Below are 25,847 nucleotides of genomic sequence, written 5' to 3' on the forward strand. Positions count from 1 at the left end.
GCAGTTTTGGACAGTTTGCGCAGGACTGTCTTCAGAAAAGCTTTTTATCAAGAGCAGAAAAATGGGGGATACAGATTTTTACAATTCTTAACAAATTAACATTTCCGCCTCCTTTGGTTGATCATTCCTATGTTATGACTCTACCATCTGTCTACTCTCTCCTCTCCCCTAAATAATATTAATAATTTTAGTAATAATAATGATAATAACAATGACAATAATACACTGAAATAATGATGATAAAACAATAGGCCAATGCAAATGAATGGGGAGGGGATGCTATGATCTATAACTTAAGAGTGGGCGGAAGAGACACAAACAGGTACAGGATTGTTTTGATGTTTAAAATGAATTTGCAATGATAATGAAGCTATTTGAAATGTATATCAGTCGTAGAGTAACCTTGACATGACGGAAAAAAAGATATTCACTATCCTTGACCGATAAACTTTTTTCCTTAATTCCCTTGATTCATCCCCATGTCAATGAATAATATAAAATGATAAAACCGAATGACTATGATCTCCCCTCCCACAAAATAACAATAGCAATAACAAGAACAATAATAATAATAATGATAACTATGATAATGATGGCGGGAACGATCCCAACCAATGGACTGGATCGCAGGGCACGTACTACAAATGTAATATTAAATTTTTGGGAAGGGTGGTCATTTAGAGGACAGCGCGTCACAATTAACGAAATGAGAAAACTTTCCTTTTTCAATTTCTTCAATAAAAATGTACAAAATCGTATCATGAGAAAAAAGAATAAAACCACTCAGACCCGAGGATTTCCACGGGTGCTGCTATAATAATAATAATAATAATAATAATAATAATAATAATAATAATAACAATAATAATAATAATAACAATAATGATAATAATAACAACAATAATAATAATATAAATCGTAACAATAATAATAATAATTACAGTAATGATAATGTACAGGGTGAAGGAGATAAACGGGTTAGAATATGTAGACATACATATTCATAAGACATGTGCGGACGTGGGGAAAAAAGGGGGGTGTTCTATGATCTATTAAACCAAGGTTTGGTGATAAAAACAAAAAGAAGAGAGCAAATGAAGACGAATATATTTTATTTCTCTCAGTACAATAGCAACAAAAACACTAGGGGTCTATATATGAGGTCCTGCTCAGCTCAGCTATACCGTTTTGCTTTTGTCGTTTTGGTTATTTTTCTCTGAATATTTGTTTTTGTATTTTGTTCGGGGGGGGGGGTGGAAATGTGTGTGTGGGGGTGGTGGTCATGGGTAGAAGAGAGCACACTTTACCAACGAAAGGATGAGAAAACTTTTCTTTTATTTCATCAATAGAAATGTCCAAAATCGTATATAATCCTTATTATGAGGGGAAAAAATAATAAAACCCCTAAGACCCGTGGTTTTCCACGGGTGCTGCTAGTTCTATCAAGATTTATACAGTGTATACTTTGCATTCAGACTGCAATGTACTAGTATTGTGCAGCGTTTCGCCATAGGTTCTTCTGTGGAGAACTTACGCGCATCTCTATATGTGGGACTGTATAGAGATCGCCGTGTGCGATGAAAAGATCGTACACATGAGGTCAATTTGCACCTATCTTATCTCATTCAAAATAGTAAAATATGAAGTGATAACATTCAGGATAGGGATTTCAACATCTTTTAATTCTGTGAAGGGGTATAATTCCAGTAAAATCGGCCCCATAAATGATTTGTAGAATAGAGGAACGCAGCACATTCGGTGCGGCAGTTGTGACTGTTTACTGAGCACGAGTTGTACACGTAAAATGCACGTAAAAAAAAAATCAGCCCGCCCGACCCTATTTGAAAATCTCATGTACAACTTTTCTCTCTCTCTCTCTCTCTCTCTCTCTCTCTTTTTTTTTTTTGGGGGGGGGGGGGGGCCTTAGTGGACTCGCGCGATGCGAGGACTGTCGCGATCGAGAAGACCTCGCGCTACCGCCAACGATGGCGTATGAGAGAATGAGAAAAAAGAAAAGAGTCCCGCATCGGGACTAGCAGGATGCTGGATTCGCACGGATTCGCACGGTAGCGTGCCAACACCACGCACGGTACCGTGCCAACACCTCGCACGGTACCGTGCCACGCACTCGACGGTGGCACGCAGCTGCACGGAGGCGCACTGACTGGCACGCAGCCGCACGGAGGCGCACGAGGGCGCACGAAGGCGCACGAGGTCGCACGGGGTCGCACGGGGGCGTACAGAAGCGCACGCACCCGCACGAGGCCGTACGAAATGGCACGGAGCCGCACGCACCCGTGCGAAACCGCACGAAGCAGCCCCGTGCGCACTGCGTGCGGGAGTAACATAACATAATGGTCTGACTGTACATACATGTACACACATGCACACGCACAAGAAGAAGATGGAGATGGAGGAATTGCAACACTTACATGGTAGCTCACAATGACACCATCAGCCAATGCCTTGTCAAGCATCTTCTTGTACCAGTCCTGCAGTCTCTTTTGCTTAGGGATCTTCTGCTCCGGTGGGTGACAGTGGAAGATATAGTCGTCGCCTTTACTGGGTGGACACGCCCAGATGTGAGCAAACTCGTATCTACATTCAAGAAGAGAGATGGAGAGCAGGTTTACTATTCCTGCAGAAATCTCCAACTGATAACACAAGTATAACAATATTTCCTATGAAGGATAAAATATGAATATGAATATATATATATATATATAAATACAAACTGTGCAAATTACATTTGTGGTAGCTGAACAGATGTGTAGTGTTTTCGCTTTCCCTTTATTTTGTTAACTTTGTATGTTGCCACAATCTCAGGCATGCAAGATGCAGACAGATGTTCCTTGTTTGTTTATTTACACTACGCTACCAGCTGTTAGCTAGTCAATGACCTGGCCGTGGACAATTCTAGGCCAAATGTAAATAAAACAGCATATTCACGACAGGTTATTTATGTATGTTTAAAGTACATTTGAAGGAACTGTCTACAAAAATTGCGACAGATGCAATTTCGCTCGACACCAGTTCCCTCTAAGAAATAAAAGGGAAGCATCAAATTGGGACGCTACAACTGGCATTGAACATTAACATACATCAGCACAGCTACCTAGACGGCCAGTTCTGCGAGCCATCCGGTGCTGCTATGCTGCTGCCCCCCTGGCCCAGACATCAATGAGTGCAGACGTGCCGCTGACCTCGGCTCGTTCCCAACCAGTGCCACTATGCCACTGACTTTGGCTGGTTTAATACCGGTCAACACCGCCATGCCAACGCCCTTGACCAGGGCACCGACCAGCACCAGCTACGCTCCTGCTGCCACAAGGACACCAGGCAACCTTATCTCATTGGCTAGGACCAGCCCCGACATCGCCACAGCGCCCAAGGCCTCAGCCACGTCATTCGCAACCTCGCCGGAACTTCACGCCGCCTAGTCGAGGAAACGCCGTAATGCCGCAGATGAAGCGGCCAAGCGAATCCCCTTAGCGGCGTCCGACTCCAGTTCTCCCCACGACGCAGTGTTAGCGAATTGACTACAAGTGTGGACACGCCCTATTGCAATCACACACAGCACTACCATTCGTCACCCCTGCAAACAAGGTTTAACTGTTTCATTTTAATTCGTGATATGCTGATATATGCCGTTGGTCCAGGTCAATTCAATTCAATTCAATTCAATTCAATTCAATTCAATTTATTCATTTCATAAAATCACATATAAAATATCTACATAAATGTGTGAGTCAAAGGAGGAAATCACACAAAAGCCCAGGGCTTGGAAATGGAGATTCCCTTCACAATATCGATTAAAATCACAGTTTTGAATGAAACATATATATATATATCAAAATAGAACTTAGATTAGAGACCGTTACGAAATCAACAATATATTATGATGGAAACAGGAAACAGGAAACAATACAACGACTGAACTACCGTAAAGTTCCGTGTATAAGACACACCCATGTATAAGACGCACCCCTACTTTCGGACCTAAAATAAAAAATTAAAAAAACACACGAAAATTTCCACGCAAATATTGTGTGTGTCATACATATTATTTCAGCTCAAAATTTCCCTAGAATGCAGCATGTATTTGCTCTATTTTTCGTTTCCTTTTGTATTTTCTTTTAACGGTATTCATCGGACATCGGCAAAATGTGGAAGACGCAAAATGCGAGACTTGTCTCTGTACTCACTTGCACCTTTCAATCTTGGTGTCGTGCATATCGTACTCATGAGTGTACAGTACGATCTTTGCTGTCATACATAGCACTGGGTGTCTCGCATATTGACGCATGTCAGACTGGAAGGTTCATTACGAAAAATAAGAAAAACATCAACAAGTGTAGCAGAGGGATCATACGGCAAGACGTGCGTACGGTAGTACACTCATGCACTACCAGTAACGTGTGTCTCTTGTACCATGCTTGTATGCACAGTGCTAGCCTTTTGCAAAAGGCAGCTTGCTATAATTTCAGCACACGCTCACAGAGAGCAATGGACTTGCACACACAGCGCGCAACGGGCAAGCGCGCTTCGATCCGATCGCTGTGTGCACGCGAGTCCATTGCAAAAGCCTCTCTGCAGCTAGCTGCTGCCTCTAGTAGCTACAAACGTAGCTAGCTACAGTGTAGCTATGCTATCCTAGCTGGCCTCGTGAAATGAAGAGCAAACGAACGACATGGATATGCATGCATGCTTCACGCATCGTTCATATTTACGGTGACATAGTGTCGATCCTACTCCGTATTTTACAGCTTTTGTCTATGGCCATATTGATACTAGTACATTGATAAGTTTTACGGTATTGGTAATTTAGTAATGATACCTGTACATCCCGTATTCCAGCTACTAGGTTGGCTGTTGGTAGCTTGGTAGACTGACATCGGTAGCATACAGCAGTGTTGTTACAGGTGTTGTCTATGGCCAGATTGATACATCGTTACTGCACAAGGCCGATGTAAGTTTATCTCGTATTTGCAGCTTTTGTGTGTGTCCAGATTGAAAGATCGTTCATTTATCCGTAAGTTTTAGTGATTGCTTACCTTCCAAACGTCGATGGGCATACATGGCACCAAGTTGGCCTTATAAAATTGGGTGTACATGACGGATTTTTTTTTCCCGTGATTTGACTGTACCCGTGTATACGACGCACCCCCGATTTTCAACGTTTTCCGACGAAAAAATAAAGCGTCTTATACACGGAACTTTACGGTAATACAATATATTACAATATAATACAATATGTAAGGTCACGTAATTAATTACTGTTATCCTGTTGTCATTGATGTGATTTAAGTGAAGTTAGGATGAATCCTAACTGTTTTTAATGATGCGGTTGAGGTAAAGTTAGGGTAAATTAAACTCTGTGTTATTGGTAAATTCCGTAATTATGCAGGTTATATGTTTCGAGACACACAGCACATGCTCACGAAGCTAATAGAAATTATAAAATGGGTTCAAGAATGTAGCCAATAGGAAGCGCTGAAATGAGACACACCTCCTTCCTTTACTTCAGTACAACTGCACTGCCTGTAATCCTATGGTAGATTGCCGATCGTCTGTGCGCGCGGCGGCTCCTTTGATGAATTGCATGCATACGCGTACGCGCTGTCAATCCTGTAAACAACTTCTAGTTCGGGCTGCCGGCCGGCCGGCCTGTCTTCCCTTGTGCATAACATATGTGGCGTACGTACGTATACTGTACTATACGTACACTTTGTACAGTACAGTAGACCAAGCGTTATGGGACCGGACGCGTACATGGAGTCACTTTGAAGAGCAAATCCAACGATTTAGCAGGTTAATTCTCACGCCGTTTTCAGAGTATGTTGTCTAGTAGGCCTATATGAGGAGTCTATATCAAGTCTTTAAGGTAAAGGGTGCATATTCTATGTAAAATAAGTAAGTTTTCATGCGGGTGTCCGGAAACCCAACCCCCCATTATACTTATACTGTATGTGCGGGACTTCCGCGAGTGCGACGTGCGTAAAAGTTTGGGACGAACATCTTCGGACGTCTTGACCCACAAAGGTACGTGAAAAACGCTGAAAAATGATGTTAGTTTTCGAATTTTCGACCCATTTTATAAAACAAATGATGCACAGGATTATTTCGTGGCGTTAGTGTACCCTCACTACGCCTACACTAACGCACTCTATCCTGTGCATCATTTGTATACTGTGCAGTGAAATTTACTCAGTATACATAGAAACGTGTGTTATCATTAGCATATCCGATTGCAGGAGCGCCCTCACTTGGCCACTGTCATAATAACTGCCGTTATTATTTGTATGTTGAACGTGAAGAAATCAAAGGAGGCACACTCTCTTATGGGCATGAATCAGTCTTCCCTATATTGTATAACAACCCGGTTCGATCACCAGATGTTCTGGCAATAAATTTTATTAGGTTGAAAAGGTAATATCATTGATTTTTGGTTATTTTTGTATGAGTAAAAAAAAAGGTGAAGAGTCTGTATGCGAGAGTCGGGGCTGACATGTCTGTCGCCGGTGTGCCTGCGTGTGTGAATACTTATACACTCCCACCACGGCCTCAAAACTAAAGATGAATTTTATGACACCTCTACAGACCTACATCTGGTCACTGTACCCTATGAGCAAATTCTTAAAATGTCTCTTTACTGTATATTCCCCTTCTCATCAAGCTGCAGTTCTGTTAAGATAAATTGGGCCAAATGTTCACATGTGACATCAATTTTTTAAAGACACAAAAGGCTGGCCCGGCTCAGATACTGTGTGTATTTGAGAATCCCTGTAACAAACTGCGTACAGCTGTATTGATCTCTATGAAAGTACACACAAAGCCGAGAATCTTGGCTGGGAGTCAATCATTACTTCGTGTATGAGTGTGTGCTTCAACGCACATATTCGCTGACCATACAGTTCTATTGGTGGTTTCTTAATATACTCGTACCTCAGTGGGCAGCAAATGAATCAAGCCACCCATGAATCCCTGGTTTATTGCCACTTGGTCTGCTATCAGATGGTCTACTTCTCAGTTCGTCTAGCACTACTATCATGGCTATTGAACTAATTTGGTCTGCTACCAATTCTGTCTAATGGCCATTTGGTCTAATCCTCACTTGGTCTAATGCCCAGTTTGGTTTATTATCGTTTCGTCTAATGACCAGATGGTCTAATTGCAATTTCATCTACTTGGATTTTTTCCCATATCATCTAATATACCGTGGGTATTAGATGATATGGGCATAGTAGACAAACTGGTAATGAGGCTAAGTGGCAATTGGACTAAATGGTCATTAGATAACTGGTTGTAGATGAAACAGGATTAGACCATATGCATTGAGATGAAGTGGGAGTAGACCAGGGGTGGTTTACTGAAAATCTTCCTAAGATTTTTCCTAAATATTTTCCTCAGTCAGATAGTCAGGAAGTGCCTACGAAAGACAAAATTGGTATTTTTAAATTTCTTCCTAGAAACTTCTTAATGCAAATTAGGTCATCCTTATCCTCTCCCACAAATGACTTTTCTTTCTTAGGCCAGTATAAAATGTTGTATTATAAGGAACCAACCTATGACAATTGTATGAAATTATGATGTAAGGTTGAATACATGTGTTGTGCCCACGATTTGTGCGCAGCGAGGCATGTCTGATATTTCATGCCCATTTCGTGCATATAAATGCTTATTGCACACAGTTAAGATAAGAGAGCACATCATTGTAAGTATAGAAAGCTATATACAGATTATAGAGTCAAACTTGTCTACAGCAGCCACCAAAGGAAGACAAAAAAGTGGCCGTTATAGACAGGTGACTGCAATCTACGGGTTTCAATATTTAACATGCTTTTCTCTCAGAGAGAATTGCTTTTACTGGTCATATACGGCAGACACAGACAGACAGACAACCTGAAAACATTATGCCTCCAGCAACACTTTGCGGCAGAAGCATAAAAATATGTTGTTATTACAGCAATGCATTGTTCAACATTAACCAAAGATGTGTTTTGCTCATCTAAAATTAATCACATGTGCCAAATTTCAATTCAAATGTTCAAAAAGTAGTGAGCAAAATCCACTGGTAATTTGTATAAATTTTCATTAAAACAAATCGATAACCACTTTGACTGCTCAAAAACTGAGCGAGTTAGCCCAATCCACATTATTTTTGTGAGATTTTTATTTCAACCCTAATACTCTCAGGGTATTTTTAGTCCTGTTATTATCGAGGGTGGCCGCACATTTGGCCCAGATTGCATTTACATCGAGAAAAGGCCGGGCTTGGCCGTGGCTCGGCCACGGCTCGGCCGCGGCCGAGACCACCTCCAGAGCATGGCCAAATGCGAGGCCAATTTGGCCTCGCATTTGGCCTTTTGCGCGTTTACACTGAAGTGAAGGTGGGCTCAGCTGCGGCTTGGCCGCGGCCGAGCCTTGCACTGTAAACGGGGTCTACTTCTTTTATTTTATATGAATTAACTTATGCTTATTTATGCGATAAATCACAGCTTTGGTTATTTCTCACTGAATGAAGCTTTAGGAATAGCAATAATTTTTTAGTACAAATGTCTTTTAATAACTTCCTTATCAATTCCTGTTAGAAAATAATAGGTTGTGATTTTTATTACCTCCGCCAAGGGAGGAGGTTGTGTTTTCGTTACCGTTGGTTTGTTTGTCTGTGTGCAAAATAACTCAAAAAGTATTTAACATTTGGATGAAACTTGCAGGAAAGGTTGAGAATGACACAAGTAACAAACGATTAACTTTTGGTAATGATCCGAGAATTTTGGGGGAATTTATGAAGGATTTTTGATATTTTGGAAGGTAGGGTCAATGAACTTGGGGGTTCAGGCTGTGCGTATTTGAGGTTTGCCTGTGCGCACCAAAGTGCGTGCTCTAGTTTCTGCTGGGGTGAGGCGCGCCGTGCAGCTGAGGGTTTATGACGTAACAAAGGCTTCTATATTGGGAAATCGGGCGACTTTCAGCACCGATGCTGTGTGTACGTATGATATCTCTATGGAAGAACAAGATCAGTGGTGGAAATAAGCTGCATGCTTGGCGGACGTCTGCGCTCTCAGAGTGCTTTTCTAGTTTTTCATGTATTTATTGTTTTTAATTTCCTTATGCATTTCTTTGATTTTTAAACTTTTTTTTGGCTGTGTGTGGGTGTGTGTGAGAGAGAGTGTGTGTGTAGTATTTGTTTTACACTATTTGAGAAAGTTTTGATACTTCCTAGAAAGTATCTACATAATTTGGAAAAGTTTCTGATTTTGTTCATAGGTTTATACACAGTTATATAAAGAAATAGCGAAATTTCAGCGCCATGTATTCACTTAACATAATCTGACACCCATACCATAGGTCCGATTACCATAAATTTCATATCAAAACGCATGGGAAGGACAATAGAAAACAAGAGACCCGCGGGTCACGCGCTCACCTGAGTATCGCAATTTCACCTTCCATGCATTCTTGCACACTCTTACCTGAGAACATTGGAAACTTAGGTCTGCATATGGATCCCCCCCCCTCAACTCCAGGGTGGGGGGGGGGGGGGGGGGGCAAGCAGCCCTGGATCTGCAATGAACAAACTTGGAACTACACGTAAAGTCATCAATGTACAAACTCATGGTATTAACTATGCTTTATAATTTCTGGTTCTAGAGTAGAAGATTTTAAATATTCCTTAATGTGGGAGGGGGGAGGGGGTGGGAGGTGGGCCCAATAGGGGCCCCCAAGAGGGACATGGTGCCCATTTGAAGGAATTGAGATTCTATCCCCCGAGGGATGCTACCTGCTAAGTTTGGTCAAAATTCATCATGAGGTTTTTAAGAAGAAGATGAACGTGTACAATTCAGGCCCCATTACAACTGTAGTGTAGGACTTCTCTCCATCCCCTCTCCTGGGTCCCAAGGGAGGGGGGGGGGTGGTACCCCTGATTCCGCCAATCCCATGAACAAACTTGAAACTACAGTCATCAATGTACTAACTCATAGTGTTATCTAAGCCCTATCACTTCTGGTTCTAGAAGATTTTTAAAGATTCCTTAATTTTAGGGGGTTTGGGTCCCCCTGGGGGCCCTCCAGGTGGGCCATGGTGCCCATTCGAACAAATTGAGATCCTATCCCCCTAGGGATGCTACCAACCAAGTTTGGTGGAGATCAGACATGGGGACATCAAAGTGAATATAAAAACGTACGATTTAGGCCCCATTAGGACCCCTCCCCATCCCCCTCCCCTGGGTCCCAAGGGGGGCACCCCTGATTCCCCCATGAACAAACTTGAAACTACAGTCATCAATGTACTAACTCATAGTATTAACTAAGCTCTATCACTTCTGGTTCTAGAGAAGAAGATTTTTAAAGATTCCTTAATTTTAGGGTGTTTGGGCCCCCCTGGGGCCCCCCAGGTGGGCCATGGTGCCCATATGAACAAATTGAGATCCTATCCCCCTAGGGATGCTACCTGCCAAGTTTGGTGAAAATCGGTCATGGGGTTCTCAAGAAGAAGATGAAAATGTAAAAAGTTTACGCACGACGGACGACGCACGACGCACGACGCACGACGGACGACGCACGCCGGACGAAGAGCGATCGCAATAGCTCACTTGAGCCTTCGGCTCAGGTGAGCTAAAAAGCCATGGAATTTCGCTTCGAAATATTAAGGTGTTAGGAAGCACTGACAAAATTTCAATAGGAGGGCCATAATGCCCCCCCCCCTCAGTATTAGGGTTAAGATATTGTTACCATGGTAACACACTGTTTGACAATGATACATGTAAAATATTACAAAGTTTTTACAACTTAATGTCATAGTGGTCACTTGCCTTATTTCAAGTCAAATGTTCAAAAACTGAGGGAGGGAGCAAAATCCACATATACATGTATTCGTGTGATTTTCATACAAAATATGTTGTCACCATGGCAACAGATTGTTCAACAATGACGACAGATAGAGTTTGCACATCTAAGTACTATACCAGTTACATGTGCCAAATGTTAAGCCAAATGCCCAGAAATTGAGGGAGTTAGCTCAAACCACAATATCTTTGTATGCCTTTTGAAGGAAAAAAAAAATGCTGTTACTTATACCATCATGGAAACACATTATTTAGTGTTGCTGAAAGATGTGTTTCGCACATCTGAACTTTATATTCAATTCTATTCAATTCAATTTTGGTTTATTATTAAAACCCCACATAAAAGTCTGAAGACTAAACCACATTTGGTTTACATCAAATTTGATGACAAATGCATGTACAATGTAAATAATCCAACTTTACAGCAGGGAGACCAAACCAACACTTTACACAACAAATAATTCATATCTTGAACACAATATCTTGAACCTACCACCCAACCGCCAACTGACCGCCTGGCCACGCGACCTCAAGAGTGATTCCTACTATGTACAGATTGTACATCCCCATACAAACTATGTGTGGGTGAGGGTATAAGAATAATGAAATGATGGACATGTTGTGAATTACCCGAGACATCCTGTGTATTCAAGGTAGCCGATGAGTATTTGATGATAGACAGCCGTCCTGAAAGACCTTGGCTGGAAGAAATGGACACTGTCTAGGTAGGATATGTACACACGCCTGGAAGTAGGAATGAGAACGGCAGAAAAACAAATTATGAGATGCGTGATAGTGGAAATGGCTTTGAAGCAAGGCACAATAAAATTAAAAAATTGCAAATTTGATTTTGTGGGAATTACTTCATATGTTTTCTCATTCTCACTCGCAATGATGAAATTTAAATCTGTAAGCAAAATCATGCCACCTTCATTACGGTGTACATGAATACTGCATTATGTCTGCTGGCAAACAACAAATCATGTTTTGTTATTCACAAGGAATGGACATGGGTAGGCAAAAACATTATGAAACAACATACAGTTTCATAGCATTCCTATCATTTGCAGCTTACTATCATCTTGACCAACACAGTCATGACATATTGCAGGCAACATACCCCTGGTTTGGTTTTGGACTATCTGATCCGTACTCTTGCACATGCATCCCAAAGAAGCACACCTCCACCCCATCGATTTCCTCAAAGGCAAAGAGCGCCTTTGACTTGTATGGAAACCTCTCCGGAAGCTCGTCACCAAATCTGTAACATAAAGGGAGGTCAAGATAAAATGAACCAAGGAACAATCAAGAAGATGAAGATGAGAACCACAGGAGCGCTTGATACTCGACCACGTTCAAGATGTTGCAGACCTTGAGGCAACCTCCTTTATCATCCTCATCTTAATTATGGTCTCATTGGTCAAAATCGTTTTATTTGGTGGGATGTCTTATTCACGTAAGGACAAAATTTGGGGAGAATCAAATGTAAAGCGATTATCACTGCTTGGCACATTATAGCTGAGTGCACGGTTATAGGCTGAAGAGTATTTATGGTGCCCATAGGCACTATGCTCTCTAATTCACTGACATTCATAATGTCAGTATTTTAATATTTGCCTGATTTCAAAATGATATCACAGATCTGTAACACCACTAAAGTGTGACACAAAATTGTTTTTCTCTCACACAAAGTCTATTGATACAGTTATTGGGACACTTTATCATTAGCTTCTTGCAGCACAACAAACAAACAAAAAGAACTAGAAATGTCGCTATGGCGACTGGTATGCCTCCGTCATAATGCATGATTCTCCTAACAGGTCTAGATAGTACATGTGGACAATGTGTGATTACATTTTCACAAAATTGGCAAAATATTGAAATGACAAGTTTGTCACAAATGTGTTGAATGTTCACCTTCCCAGACCTAGGTTTAATTGGATGAATAGGAGAGCATAATATTTGGGGATTTAAGGACTTTAACTTGACTTTGACCCATTCATACATTTATGCATTGAGTAATTTTCAAGGTACGGAGAAAAAGTGCAATTCTGTATTGAACAGTAAATTGTTACCATTTTCATCTGGCCTTTGACCCTACAATTCCTAAGATAATCACTGTCAGGCAGAACATGCATAAATATGTGGTAAGCTTCAAGATAACTTGAGCCACTTCCGAGACATGGAGGAAAAAGTTAGTTCAGCACTTTCACTTGATCTTTGACCTTTTGACCTTTGAGGCAAAAACAAAAAGAAAAAGATAAAATTTCCAGAGAATTTCTATTAGGTTACACATGCATACACCACGAGTAAAAAAAAATTAATCCTGCTGGCATTGCATAAACATGAGGGAAATACTAAAATTTTGAAGTGTTGTACTTGACCTTTGACCCCTGACCTTTGACCCCATGAACCCTATATTCTCTAGATAATCACATCCAGTCAGTACATGTATATGCTTTGTTCCATGAAGATACCATGAACAATTTCCAAGGTACGGAGAAAAAAAAAATGAAGTTTTAATATTTTTATTTGACCTTTTGACCTTTGACTTTTGACCTCATGACCCAAACTTTCACCAGAGAATCTTAATTGGGTAATACATGTACACACTAAGTTTCAAGAAAATACACTGTATATTCAGGCATTTCATAGATATGGTGGAAATAGTGAAATTTTATGTATTTGACTTGACCTTTTGACCTTTGACCTTGAGCATGTGCACCCAAAAGTTGATAGGCACAACTTAACCCCCCAATACACATACATGCCAAGTTTCATTAGGATACCTCAACAGGTTTTGATAGTTATCTTGTCCATAAAATTCATTACGGACGGATGGAAGGACGGAAGGACGGAGGGACGGAAGGACGGACGGACGGACGGAAGGACGGAAGGACGGACGGAAGGACGGACGGACGGACGGACGGACAGACGGACAACCCGAAAACATAATGCCTCTGGCACCACTTCGTGGCGGAGGCATAAAAACAGAAAAAAGAGGTGCCTGGAAATTGTACAACACAAGAAACAGCAAAGAAAACAAATACAATTCCCCCTATCTCCTTTTAAAATGTAGTGTGTGAGTAACAAAGGGAAAACACCTTGCTCGCATGCCAGGTTTGACTTCCACCACCTTCCCTGTGCAAGACATGACCCTGATGAAAACTTCTCCAGCTCCAGCGTTGTGATCTCTCAGGAAATTGTTCACTCGATTTTCAAGGTGCATACCTAGCTTGGAATTTTGAAGTTCTGTCAAATGCACAAACACCAACAAAACAAAGCTAGTACACTTTGCAGAATGACTTGAACAGAGAGACTGTCTATCTTAACAAAATATTCAAAAGTAAACATGAGCTGCATGAACTTCAATTCATTATGTCCATCAAATTCTATTCAACATATTTTCACTTTTCTCACATAATAACAGCACAACTGGCTTGCCTCTGTCAGAAGGCAGGGGAATAATATTACCCTTACAATTATGTCATTAACAAGTCCAGGGAACATGTACATTTCAACAAAAAAAAGAGAAATTTTGTGAAATTCACTTTAAATTTCCTTTATCATCTATGCATGTGACATTACAAACTGCAGTAGTCTTCTCATCCAGCAAAGGCAGCACTGATACTTCGAGAATTCATAACTCTTAAATGGATTGTCTGATTCTCCTTAAACTTTAACCCTATTTTAACTGGGGGGGGGGTCAAATTGACCCCCCTTGACAATTCGTGCCATGATTCCGCAATGAGCAAAGATTTTGCCACGTCGTTTCATGACTTTTTTCCTTGAAGTCTCCAATATATTTTAAGACCAAATTTGCGACGTCCGGGTACACCGTTCTGAAGCTACATAATGTTTTGCATATGCATGTCAACCCGAAAACAGCTCAAATTCATGATTTTGAGTGCAAATCCAATGCAAATTGTGTTTTTTTGTTTAAATGATATAAAATAGATTATTTCAACTTTTAACCATTGAAATTAATCAATTCTAATGTAGATAGGCTCAAAAAAAGTGCCTGCAACAAATTTTGGCAAAAAAACAATAGAAAACAAAAGGTCGAAAAAACAAGAAAATACATAAGAAATTAACAAAATAATAAAAAACAAAAGAAACTGATTTTGATTGCACTATTTTTTTACAAGAAAATTGTTTAATGTGTCTTGAGGAACTCTGACACAAAAAATTTAGCAATCCTTTAATCCTTTTTAATGGAGTTATAGGTGAAAATATGATTTCATGCATAAATTTGCATAATTAATGTATTAAAAAATATAAAATTTCTATTGTATGACCATATAATCTTGTAGTTGGCATCCAGCTCTATGTGCAGGCAAAATTTTGCAGCGATCGCGCGATCGGCGGCCGAGATCTGGAAGGGGGGGTCAAATTGACACCTCTCTCCCCCCCCCCCCCCCCCCCCCCCCGAGTAAAAACTTGGTCTCAAATAGCCCAGGTAAGAGATGTGTTCTACTAATATTGCAGCATTCACTCAATCTACATATTAAGGTGAACTTGTCCTTTAAAAACCCACTTAAAACAACCCTTACATCACACAAAACACTTTGATTACTGAAAGTCAGAATGTAAGAGGAATGGGGGGAAAGCGAGATACTCACTCTTGGCGGTGAACTTGTTCTCTTTCTTCTTGATGTTCTTCTGTTTCCGGCAGCCGTCGCAGATGAAGCCTTCCGTCCAGATGAATTCCACATGCATGACACAGATTTGGTGTAACTTGCGTCCACACTCCAGGCATTCAGTCATTCTAGATTTTATTTAATTCAAATCAAGAATCAGTATTAGATTACGGGAAGGTAGCGGATGCAAAAAGACAAACACACAAACAAACAAACCAAAACAAAAATTTAATATTGAATTTTGTCATGTTTAACAAAACAACAACCAAAATTGGTGAAATACAACTAACAAAGGATACTCACGGTTCTGGCTGAAGAATGTCATTCGTCAATTTCACAAAGTTCTCCTTCTTTATTGTCCTGTAGCATAGAAAGGACAGAATAACAGAAGGCTGATAACAGAATATCATACATTCTGATGTTTAGAAATAATCATGAGACATTGGAATATATAACTCATTTTTAACACTCATTAGGTGATATGCTTAACGGCTATAACATATTGGCCCAAATTCATGAAGGTGGTACAATTGAAACCATGGTTTAAACCATGGACAATTTGTATGGAGCGCCAAGTGTCGCATGGCCTATTTCGTTATGAAATCCGGCCGTCATTTCGTCGACAAAATTACCATTTCTTTGACAAAATGTTGCCATTTCTTTACAAAATGATCATTTCGTTGAAAAAAATTACTGATTTCGTAACGAAACAGGCCATGCGACACTTGGTGCTCCATACAAATTGTCCATAGTTTAAACCATGGTTTCACCTATACCATCTTCGTTTATTCAGGCCAAAGTGTTTGTAAGGAATCTTCCTTTCTTTCTTTTTTTCCCCTCTTTCTTTCTGACAGATTTTGTGAACCCAATATCTCAACAATATGGCTCAACATGAAAGTTTCAGTCATCTTATCTAATTTCACTATCTAAATAAAACTTTTCATAATGTTAACCTATCAGTGACCTCATCTTGGTGCCATTTTGTGATTTCATATGATGTGAAATGATTGATCATATCTTTGTAAGTAAATGTCATATCTTTATCATTTTCAATGGGCACAAAATTCATATGACCGGTGATCTTCTTGCACAGTGTTCATCAGTCAAGCTATCATGACGCATGCATACACCTGCATCAAAAAATTTAACATGATCAAAACAACTTCCTGACCGATTTTCTAGTCGTTTCAGACAATTTTAAGCATTAAAAAAATTTCCATTTGTACGCGTCCATCCTGAAGTTTTCCTGAGCAAAGCGCTTAAGCAACATGAAAATGCACTTTTTGCACCTGATTTGGAGTCCTGATACTTGCAGTAGTAATGACCATATATTTCTGGTCAATCTTGACTAATAACAAGGAAATGAACATGCACTGAAGTTAAAATTCTGTGCACAAATCTACGTGCAAACACAATGAAAAAACATGCCTTCATTTATTTCTCCATAGCTCCTCAAAATATTGGGTGATCTCCCATTTTTATTGCGTATTTCAAAAGCGTACGATTTACAAATGACAGTTCATGTATCAATATTTCAATGACATTTGCATGTCATTATATCGTCATTTGAAATAAAGAAGTGGAATTTTATTTCATGACGTACTGTTTCTGACATTCATTTGCATGACATTTTTGCTCAATATTCTCTTAAATATGAATATGGTTTACTTTGAAAAATTGTCTTTTGATTCAGCATCATTGTTTTTCAACTTGATGTCATCATATTGAAAATTGTGATATACTGCAAAGTGTCATAATCTGCCAAGTTTATGTGTTATGTCTATGGGAGGTGATGACTTAGCAAATCATGCATTGATTTGACAAACATGCTGGAAGCTGTATCTCATCTGATTTTGTTTCATTTCCTCTGAAAGTTGAATAATGTTATAGCTGAGACAACAAGCTTTTGTGATTTTGCATTTTATTTTTACAAATTCCTGATCAGGATGGAAATTTTGTAGTCTAAAAGTGAAAATAGATGCATATGGAAACTGGACAAAATGATTCTTGATTATCTTTCACACTCAAGCTTTGATACGTTCCACACGTCTTGTTTGTGGAGACGTATGGGCAAGTGGTCAAGAACTTTGCCTCTAACGCCAGCAGGTTTGAGCCCAGCAGGATGAAAATCCTCTTTTTGGGGGGTGGGGGGAGGGGGTAAATTGAGCTAAACTCTGGTTTAGTCAAAATGTCAAAATCATATTGTCAAGTAAACACACCCATACGCACACATACGCAATGTCCTTTTGTTTTGCATCGACTGCTGTAACATTTTGTAGGCTTGTAGAGCTTGTCCAACTGATCAGATCACCCTATATTATAATGCGCTAAGTGGTAATTTGTTGCTGTCACGGCCTTATGTATTCCCTGTTTTATTCCGGCATTGCTGGATTGTCCATTTCCTCCGAAGCCGTCGGCTCCAGGCCGCTGCAACAGGTGTCGTCTGCTGTGGGAGAGCATCCTGCATCGAACGGTACAGGTTTCATGTGCGCTCTACCTCCTTGTCGACGTCGAGGACGACAAAGAAAAATCAATTAGATAGATGCATAATGCATGATGTCTGTGCCGAAAGAGCCAAGCGTTTTAATATTCACTGAATTCTCCACTGGACTCCTGCTTTCTTGATAGTCTATCTGTTAGCTTGCAGAGACAGTGGGATACTAAAGATGATGGATGCAGCGAAATCTGTGTCACCTTTAGTGGACACACACGCACACACGCAATGTACTCACAGGTACTGTAAAACATGATATATTCGCGGCATGAATTTTTCGCGAATTGGAGCCAACGGCCTTTTTTGCGGCATGAAATTTTCACGAACTGCCACTGGCATTCAATGCATATAGTGTAGACAAGAACTTTCGCGTGCATTTTAATTTTCGCGAAATTAAAATGCACGCAAACATTCCTCATTTTACAGTATGCAGTGTGTGGCCTGCGCCTGTGTATGTATTGACAATACACGAAACACTCTCTATGTGCGTGTGATATGGACTCTCATACAGTTACATGTGTAATTACGTACTTGCCATTGGCATGCCCAAATGAAAACAACAAATGCTGTCATTTTCTTGTATTTTTGCACAACTACAGGATACTATGCAACTCAGGTACAATGTACATCATTGAATTTACTCTCAAGTCGGTATCATTGTACTCAAGACTGTTTAGGATGGCTAAATATCCACTTGATAACTAGGACATGTCTGTGCCAATCGGGCCCTTCCATTAGAGATTACACGAGCCACTGTCCATTCATTTACTGCAGCTGCTGTAAACATATATATTCATAAGACATGTGCGGACGTTGGTGTAGTCTGCTCACTTTGTTGACGACCTATTTTTGAAGTTGCAAGTGAAAATAAAACGGGTGGTTCTATGATCAATCAAACCAAGTTTTGGTGATAAACATGAGGGAGCAAATGAAGACAAAAACATTCTATTCTTTCTCTCATAACGAGGGAAAAGAAATATTAAAGGAAAAAATATGAGGCCCTGAGACCCATGGATTCCCACGGGAGCCTAATACTTATAAAACCTAATGACTATGATCTCTCCCTCTCCTAATAGTAACGATCATAATAGTGACAATAATATATTAATAATAATAATGTACAGTCTGAAGCAGATAAACGGGTGGTTCTATGATCGATCAAACCAAGTTTTGGTGATAAAAACAAAAGGGAGGGAGCAAATGAAGGCGAAAATATTTTATTTTTCTCTAAAAACGTGGGAGAAGAAATATGAATAAAAAAGATACAAGGCCCTGAGACCAGCCGTGGATTCCCACGGGTGCCTGCATGGAGGAAAGAGCAGGGGGTAATTAATATCAAAATCATAGTGCCAAGGGTATCTCCCCGTTTCGACAGGAACAATCTGTGGGCAGAACTTTTGGGGAAATTTCATAAGCGTTTTTAGTAATTTTTCCCTGAATATTTGTTTTCATTTTTGTTCTGCGAGGGTGGAAATCTGTGTGTTTGTGTGTGTGAAGGGTGGGGGTGGGGGGTGAGTGAGGGACAAGAAGACAACTGTTCGACTTCAACGGGTGCAAATAACCTCTCAAAACTCAAGTTCTATAATAAAAGCAAGTGGCAAGAATGATCCCAACCAATGGACTGGATCACCGGGCATGTACTACAAATGTAATATTAAATTTCTGGGACGGATGGTCATGGGTATAAGAGGGAGCAATTTAACGAAGGAATGAGAAAAAAAAAATTATTTCATCAATAAAAGTGTGCAAAATCGTAAATGAGAAAAAAAATAAAGGTCCTCAGACCCGCAGATTTCCACGGGTGCTAGTATCATAATAGTACAGCAAGATTATACACAGCCATCTTGGCTATGCAAATAAGGGTGAAAGTTCATATTTGAAAAAGCCAATTTTAAGGTCAAGCTTCTGGCCTGTATATCATTTCCTTATTCGTGGAAATGAGAGTTGAAGTTAAGGAATGCCTGTATAGGGGTGTGATTACTTTTGAATTAATAATACCATTCTTTCCCAAAAGTACTGCTTTTAAGTACTGCCCGTTCAAGAGGTGTCGATCACAGGTATCTGATCACGCCCTGCGTATCACAAAACTCTTTCTAAAGTAATGAGTTTCATATCTTGTTTCATTTTTTTTAAATACACTGTAACTGCTCAAAAGATCCTATTAGCATACTTGTTGAGAAAATGGTCAATGATGCTTTATCATGAAGTGAAGAGTATTTACAGAGACTGGCCTTTACCCTGGTAATCGTGAGGTCATACCATGGTCTATCAAGACAAAATCCATATTCTTTGACTGAATCACACATAAGTCGCTAATATAGACTTGCACTGTGCTTTCATTAAATGACCCATTACTTGTTCGTTTATCTCTATGATATCTATATCACTGGTTTAAGTACTCAAGTACAATAATATTGAAGGAATACATCTGAATTGGTGCTAGTCAATCACAGCTGATCATTTGAATTCTGCCCACTTGAAACTACTTACAGCATTGCCACTGGCACCAAATTTTCATATAATGATGCATTGATTTTTCTTGAACATACACTTCAGTTCAAATAATTTTACATCCAACAAAGAGTAATACAAAATACAAAGCATGCATTACATCATCACATTGTTTGATCAATTTGATAAAGAAGATAATGCAATGGGAATTGTAAAGTATAAGTATGTATACTTAGTATAAGTACTAGGTACTAAATACTAAATACAAGAGACCCGCGGGTCTAGCGCTCACCTGAGTATCGCAAGTTCATCTTTCACGCAGTCACTAATCTAAATTATTCACAGCTCTACCAAAATTTGACCAGGCATTCTCAAGTAGAAGATGAAAATGTACAATAAGGGCCCAATTTTTTAAAGATTCCTTAATTTGGGAATATTGGGGCCCTCTGGGGCCCTCTGGGTGGGGTGAGATCCTGACCCCCTAGGGATGCTACCTGCCAAGTTTGATGAAAATCCATCATGAGGTTTTCAGGAAGAAGATGAAAATGTACAATTCAGGCCCCCATTTGGACCTTCCCAACCAACCCCCAACACCCCCCCCCCCCTGCCCCCAAGAGGGGTGCCCCTGGATCTCCTATGAACAAACTTGAAACTACAGTCATTAATGTACTCACTCATAGTATTACCTCAGCTCTATAACTTTTGATTCTAGAGAAGATTTTTCAAGATTCCTTCATTTGGGGGGTTTGGGCCCCCCCTGGGGGCCCCCTGGGTGGGGCATGGTGCCCATTTTAACAAATTGAGTTCCTAACCCCCTAGGCATGCTACCTGCCAAGTTTGGTGAAAATGGGTTATGGGGTTCTCAAGAAGAAGATGAAAATGTACAATTTAGGCCCCATTAGAACCCCTCCCCACCCCCCTCCCCTGGGTCCCAAGGGGGGCACCCCTGATTCTGCCATGAACAAACTTGAAACTACAGTCATCAATGTACTAACTCAGAGTATTAACTTAGCTCTATCACTTCTGGTTCTAGAGAAGAAGATTTTTACAGATTCCTTAATTTTGGGGGGTTTGGGCCCCCCTGGGGGCCCCCTGGGTGGGGCATGGTGCCCATTTTAACAAATTGAGTTCCTAACCCCCTAGGGATGCTACCTGCCAAGTTTGATGAAAATCGGTCTCGGGGTTTTCAAGAAGAAGATGAAAATGTAAAAAGTTTACGCACGACGGACGACGGACGACGCACGACGGACGACGGACGACGCACGACGCACGACGGACGCCGGACGAAGGGCGATCGCAATAGCTCACTTGAGCCTTTGGCTCAGGTGAGCTAATAAGTACAATGTATGTAAAGATATACAGTGAAACCCTGTTATAACGAGTTCGGTTATAATGAGGAACCACTTTAAAAGATGTGATGGCGTCAGTCCCATTTTCATTTGCGTGTAAGCCCATGGCAAAATGCATCGGTTATAAGGAGGACATTTTCAATGCATCATGATAAAGAAAAACATAAGCAATCTGATTGGATGATAAAACAAGGTTTCATTTCTTGACCTGCCTCCTCCAAACCCCCAACAAATGAAACATTGAAAACCGAATTCATGCTATCCACGTATTCTCTTTCCTGCCCTGTAGAGTCTGTGCTGAACACTTTAGAGGGGATGGCTAGTAACTGATCAGTGGGAATCAGTGGGAATGCTGGAGGATGATTGTTCCAATCCTTGTGGGGTTCATTTAAGAGTACATTATATATCTATTCTTGTGTGAAAACTATTTGCTTCAGAATGGTCTCATATTCAAGTAATGTGCAGTTTAATGTTTCCAGGTAAGCGTCCCTGGTCAGTGACGGGGCATTAATCTACACATTACTTGAATATGAGACCATTCTGAAGCAAATAATTTCCACACAACAGTAGATATATAATGTACTCTTAAATGAATCCCACAAGGATTGGCATAATCATCCTTCAGCATTCCCACTGATTCCCACTGATCGGTTACTAGCCATCCCCTTGTGTACACACATGTGCATTATCTGTATAATGATCCCTATGCCATGTCTATAGGAATTATCTGAAGTGGGAAAAGGAAACATGCTCGGCTCAGTCCTGCTGTTATCCCTCTTTATAGAGCATTATCAGTGACAAATAACTGAGTACTGTTCTTTCCATGTTTTCTTATAAATCTCGCGATAAGACACAAAAATACCCTCCAATGCTTTTGCTAAATCACTGAACATAATCATTTGATTCTTTCCTCAAGATACACATGATTTATATTAGCTCAAACCAGATCGCAACGTGGAAAAAAAAAAAAACTCATTCAAAAAATTCATTCGTGGCAGAAAATGGAAGAATATCTCATTGGAATATATGTGCATCTCATCACTACATCCTTCTGATTTTGAGTTCTGACTTCCAGTTGTTTTGTTTGTTAGGAAACATTGGCATGTACATTATCATCGCGATCTCGCCGGTGACAATAGCGTAAAACAAGTTGTGTAACGCATGTTAATCTACCTGACCAGATGTTCAGAAAAAGTAACAAATGCATTTAACAGTTTAATTGATGTGATTTTGTTCATTGTCATTTAACACTGCATTTCACAAATAGATATTTTCATTCTTTGCAGAATTGTCTATGATGACGTAGAGATATGTGTAAAAAGGATAAAGAATTCAACCCTGTCACGTATCTTTCATGAATGCGTGTACAAAATGCGAAGAGAATTTCGGAAGAAAATAAAAAACACATTTTCAACCCCTTTTGGCGCATACATCATTAAAGATTACAGCCAAAATAATTCATGATATCATCACAATCCTGCTGGGCACCAAGAGCGCAAAATGCCCAGCAAGTTAAATAACGCCATGTTTAATACTCTACTTGAGCCTGTGTTTACGAAAACTTAACAAAGGCATTTTATACAATCTAATTTTGTTCAGTATCATTTCACACTGTATTTCAGAACCGAAAATTGTTATTCTTTCAGAATTGTCCAATAAACGAGGAAGAGAGAGGACTGGTGTACAAAGTATCACAAATATGACCCTGCCATGTACTTTTCAAGAATGCATTTACAACATATGCAAAGAGATTTTCAGAATAAATATAGAAAACAAATTTTAATCCCTTTTTCTTTTCCTTTTTCGTACCGATTCACAAATGATTCCATTTTATTCTTTCTCAATGATGATGATCCACACTTGTGTAACAACGCAAAGACTGCTCATAGGTTTGATTCATTGGTATATGACTCCATGCTTATAATGATTCTGAGGGTGCAGCACATGGTGCTATGGAAAATTTTGTCTAACACCACCTAGCAACACCTAGCAACAACATAATGAATATAATAGCATTTATATGCTCCACCCCTTAATAATTTATGCAACCATCATCCAATCAGTTGTCGGTTACATGGCTGTAGGCCATGATCATGTTCCAAAGTGACCATCAGGCTGACTACTAGACTACACTCTACTTTGTCTTGTAGCAACTGTCCACTACCACCTGGCTGGTCATGATGGAAAATCCCATGTATGAGTATGTGTGGTGCTTCTCCCTCCTCCCCGGGACTAGCACCCTTCCCAAAACTTTCCATAAGTTTCCCCAGACTTGACATTCTTATATATCTATTTGTAACAGTTTGTACTGGGGAAACAGCCGAAACTTTCCACAAATTTCCAAAGACTCAACATTTTCTTGTATTTCTTTATATTATGGTTTGCGAACTCAACATTTTCTTTGTATCTCTTCATATTATTGTTTGCAAAGGAGAAGACAGTTTTCTGCTGAATGACCAACTTTTATACCATAGAGCCAATATGGCGGCTGCAGTATTGATGCACTAACTACTGTTACAGTATATGCTGTACAATTAAAGGTCATCCTTTCAAATGGCCGATTATTCAATATCATCAATTTATGGTAGATGTGTGACACAGGATTGATCCACTTGCTCTGTCACAATAACATTCAACGGTAACCATAACAGCTGCAGTACAGGGCAAGTTGCTGTTATGTAATGTGTGTCATGACATCCTCTTTCTCACGTGAAAGCTTACGTTTGTGAGTTCGTCTGGTTGTCGCCAAGCACAACCGTGTCCCCCTGGATGTCGCGGAAGCATTTCTTGCAGAAGTGGTATCTGTTACAAATAAGGACGATACTTTGTTTACTGTGAAGTAAGGTTAGGCAAAGGACAATGTCTCAAAAATACAACAGGAAAAGCGAAATTGGTGGAAGATAGAGGGGAATAACATGAGGTAAAAATGAGAAGAATGAGTAGAAGAGAAAAAGGCAAACAAGAGGCAGCCAAGATCTATTCACAAAGACATTCTTGCTCTGACACAGCTGTTGTTAATGACAGTATTCAGAGAAGAGTCTGAGGAATAATAGATTTATTTTACTGTGTTAAATGGTCAATGAAAGACTACTAAACAAGATTAGAAACATAAACACATAGCAATGACATGGTGAAATTTATAGTCAAGGATCTGACATTCCATAAGTAGCCTGCCTACACAGTTGCAATGATTTCCTTTCACAAACAGGCAGCATTAAACATGTATATACGCAGGCATCACTACTGAAATGCCCTCTGTTTGATTACTTATTGCTCTGACAATCAGATGGATGAATTGCAAACTTATTCTGATGGTATTGCAGTGAAATATACACATTTTGAGTAACAATAATGAAGTTTTGCAACCATGACATTATGTTTATAAAACTACTTGAATCAATGAGTGAATCAAATGCCTGACCATTTCATGAATCACCAACAGAAAACACTTCTTTTCACACTCGTTTCCACTTGACCTGGGTTGAGGGCTTAAGCTCATTCAAAACAAATTGTCAGACTATAGTCTACCACTCTTTCATTCCATACATACCTGTTTTCATACGTCCAGTACTGGGCATCCCTCGAAATAGTACACAATTGCTTCCCGTAACAGCACAGCGCTTGATGGAAAACACGCTGCAGGGAACAAATAACACCCAGATAAGTTATTTTCCAAAGCAACAGGAAGAAACACTCTTGGACCCATTGCATAAAGCTATTTTAACTTTTAACACTTAATGGCAGCTCTGCAATCAATGGTAAGTACAATGTACAATAGCAACACTATTCAATGACCAATGGAAGTCAAGATATTACTGATGGTTTTAGTTACCACTGATTGCAAGTTACCATTAACTGTACACTAACAATGGGGCCCTAGTATTGTACAAACATAATGTGTCAGCAACAGCGCTATAAAGCCATGACATATCCTCATGGTTCATTCAACATACTTGAATTTTCTTCTTCATCTCTTACTTAGTGATTTTCATTTGGGCTTCAATGTGAATTCTACAAGTACAGATTCATAAAATTTGTAGGTAATTTTAGCTCACAATAACTTG

At 39.9% G+C, this 25,847-nt stretch overlaps 1 protein-coding gene across 1 annotated transcript in view; it reads right to left on the reverse strand.

Annotated features, from left to right (window-relative positions):
* Positions 1 to 286: 286 nt before the first annotated feature.
* Positions 287 to 25,847, reverse strand: part of LOC139712931 (CREB-binding protein-like) — a 39,377-nt gene continuing 13,816 nt past the window's right edge. Inside the window, 11 exon segments of the mRNA XM_071624712.1 lie at positions 287 to 292; positions 2,433 to 2,598; positions 11,480 to 11,593; positions 11,970 to 12,110; positions 13,954 to 14,101; positions 15,472 to 15,617; positions 15,793 to 15,849; positions 21,947 to 21,985; positions 24,023 to 24,033; positions 24,501 to 24,585; positions 25,334 to 25,419. Of these exon segments, the coding sequence (XP_071480813.1) occupies positions 287 to 292; positions 2,433 to 2,598; positions 11,480 to 11,593; positions 11,970 to 12,110; positions 13,954 to 14,101; positions 15,472 to 15,617; positions 15,793 to 15,849; positions 21,947 to 21,985; positions 24,023 to 24,033; positions 24,501 to 24,585; positions 25,334 to 25,419 (999 nt within the window).

This window comes from Diadema antillarum, unplaced genomic scaffold, assembly GCF_040938485.1.
Source record: "Diadema antillarum isolate AM-2024a unplaced genomic scaffold, OU_Dant_1.0 seq00001877_RagTag, whole genome shotgun sequence".
NCBI classification, from domain to species: domain Eukaryota; kingdom Metazoa; phylum Echinodermata; class Echinoidea; order Diadematoida; family Diadematidae; genus Diadema; species Diadema antillarum.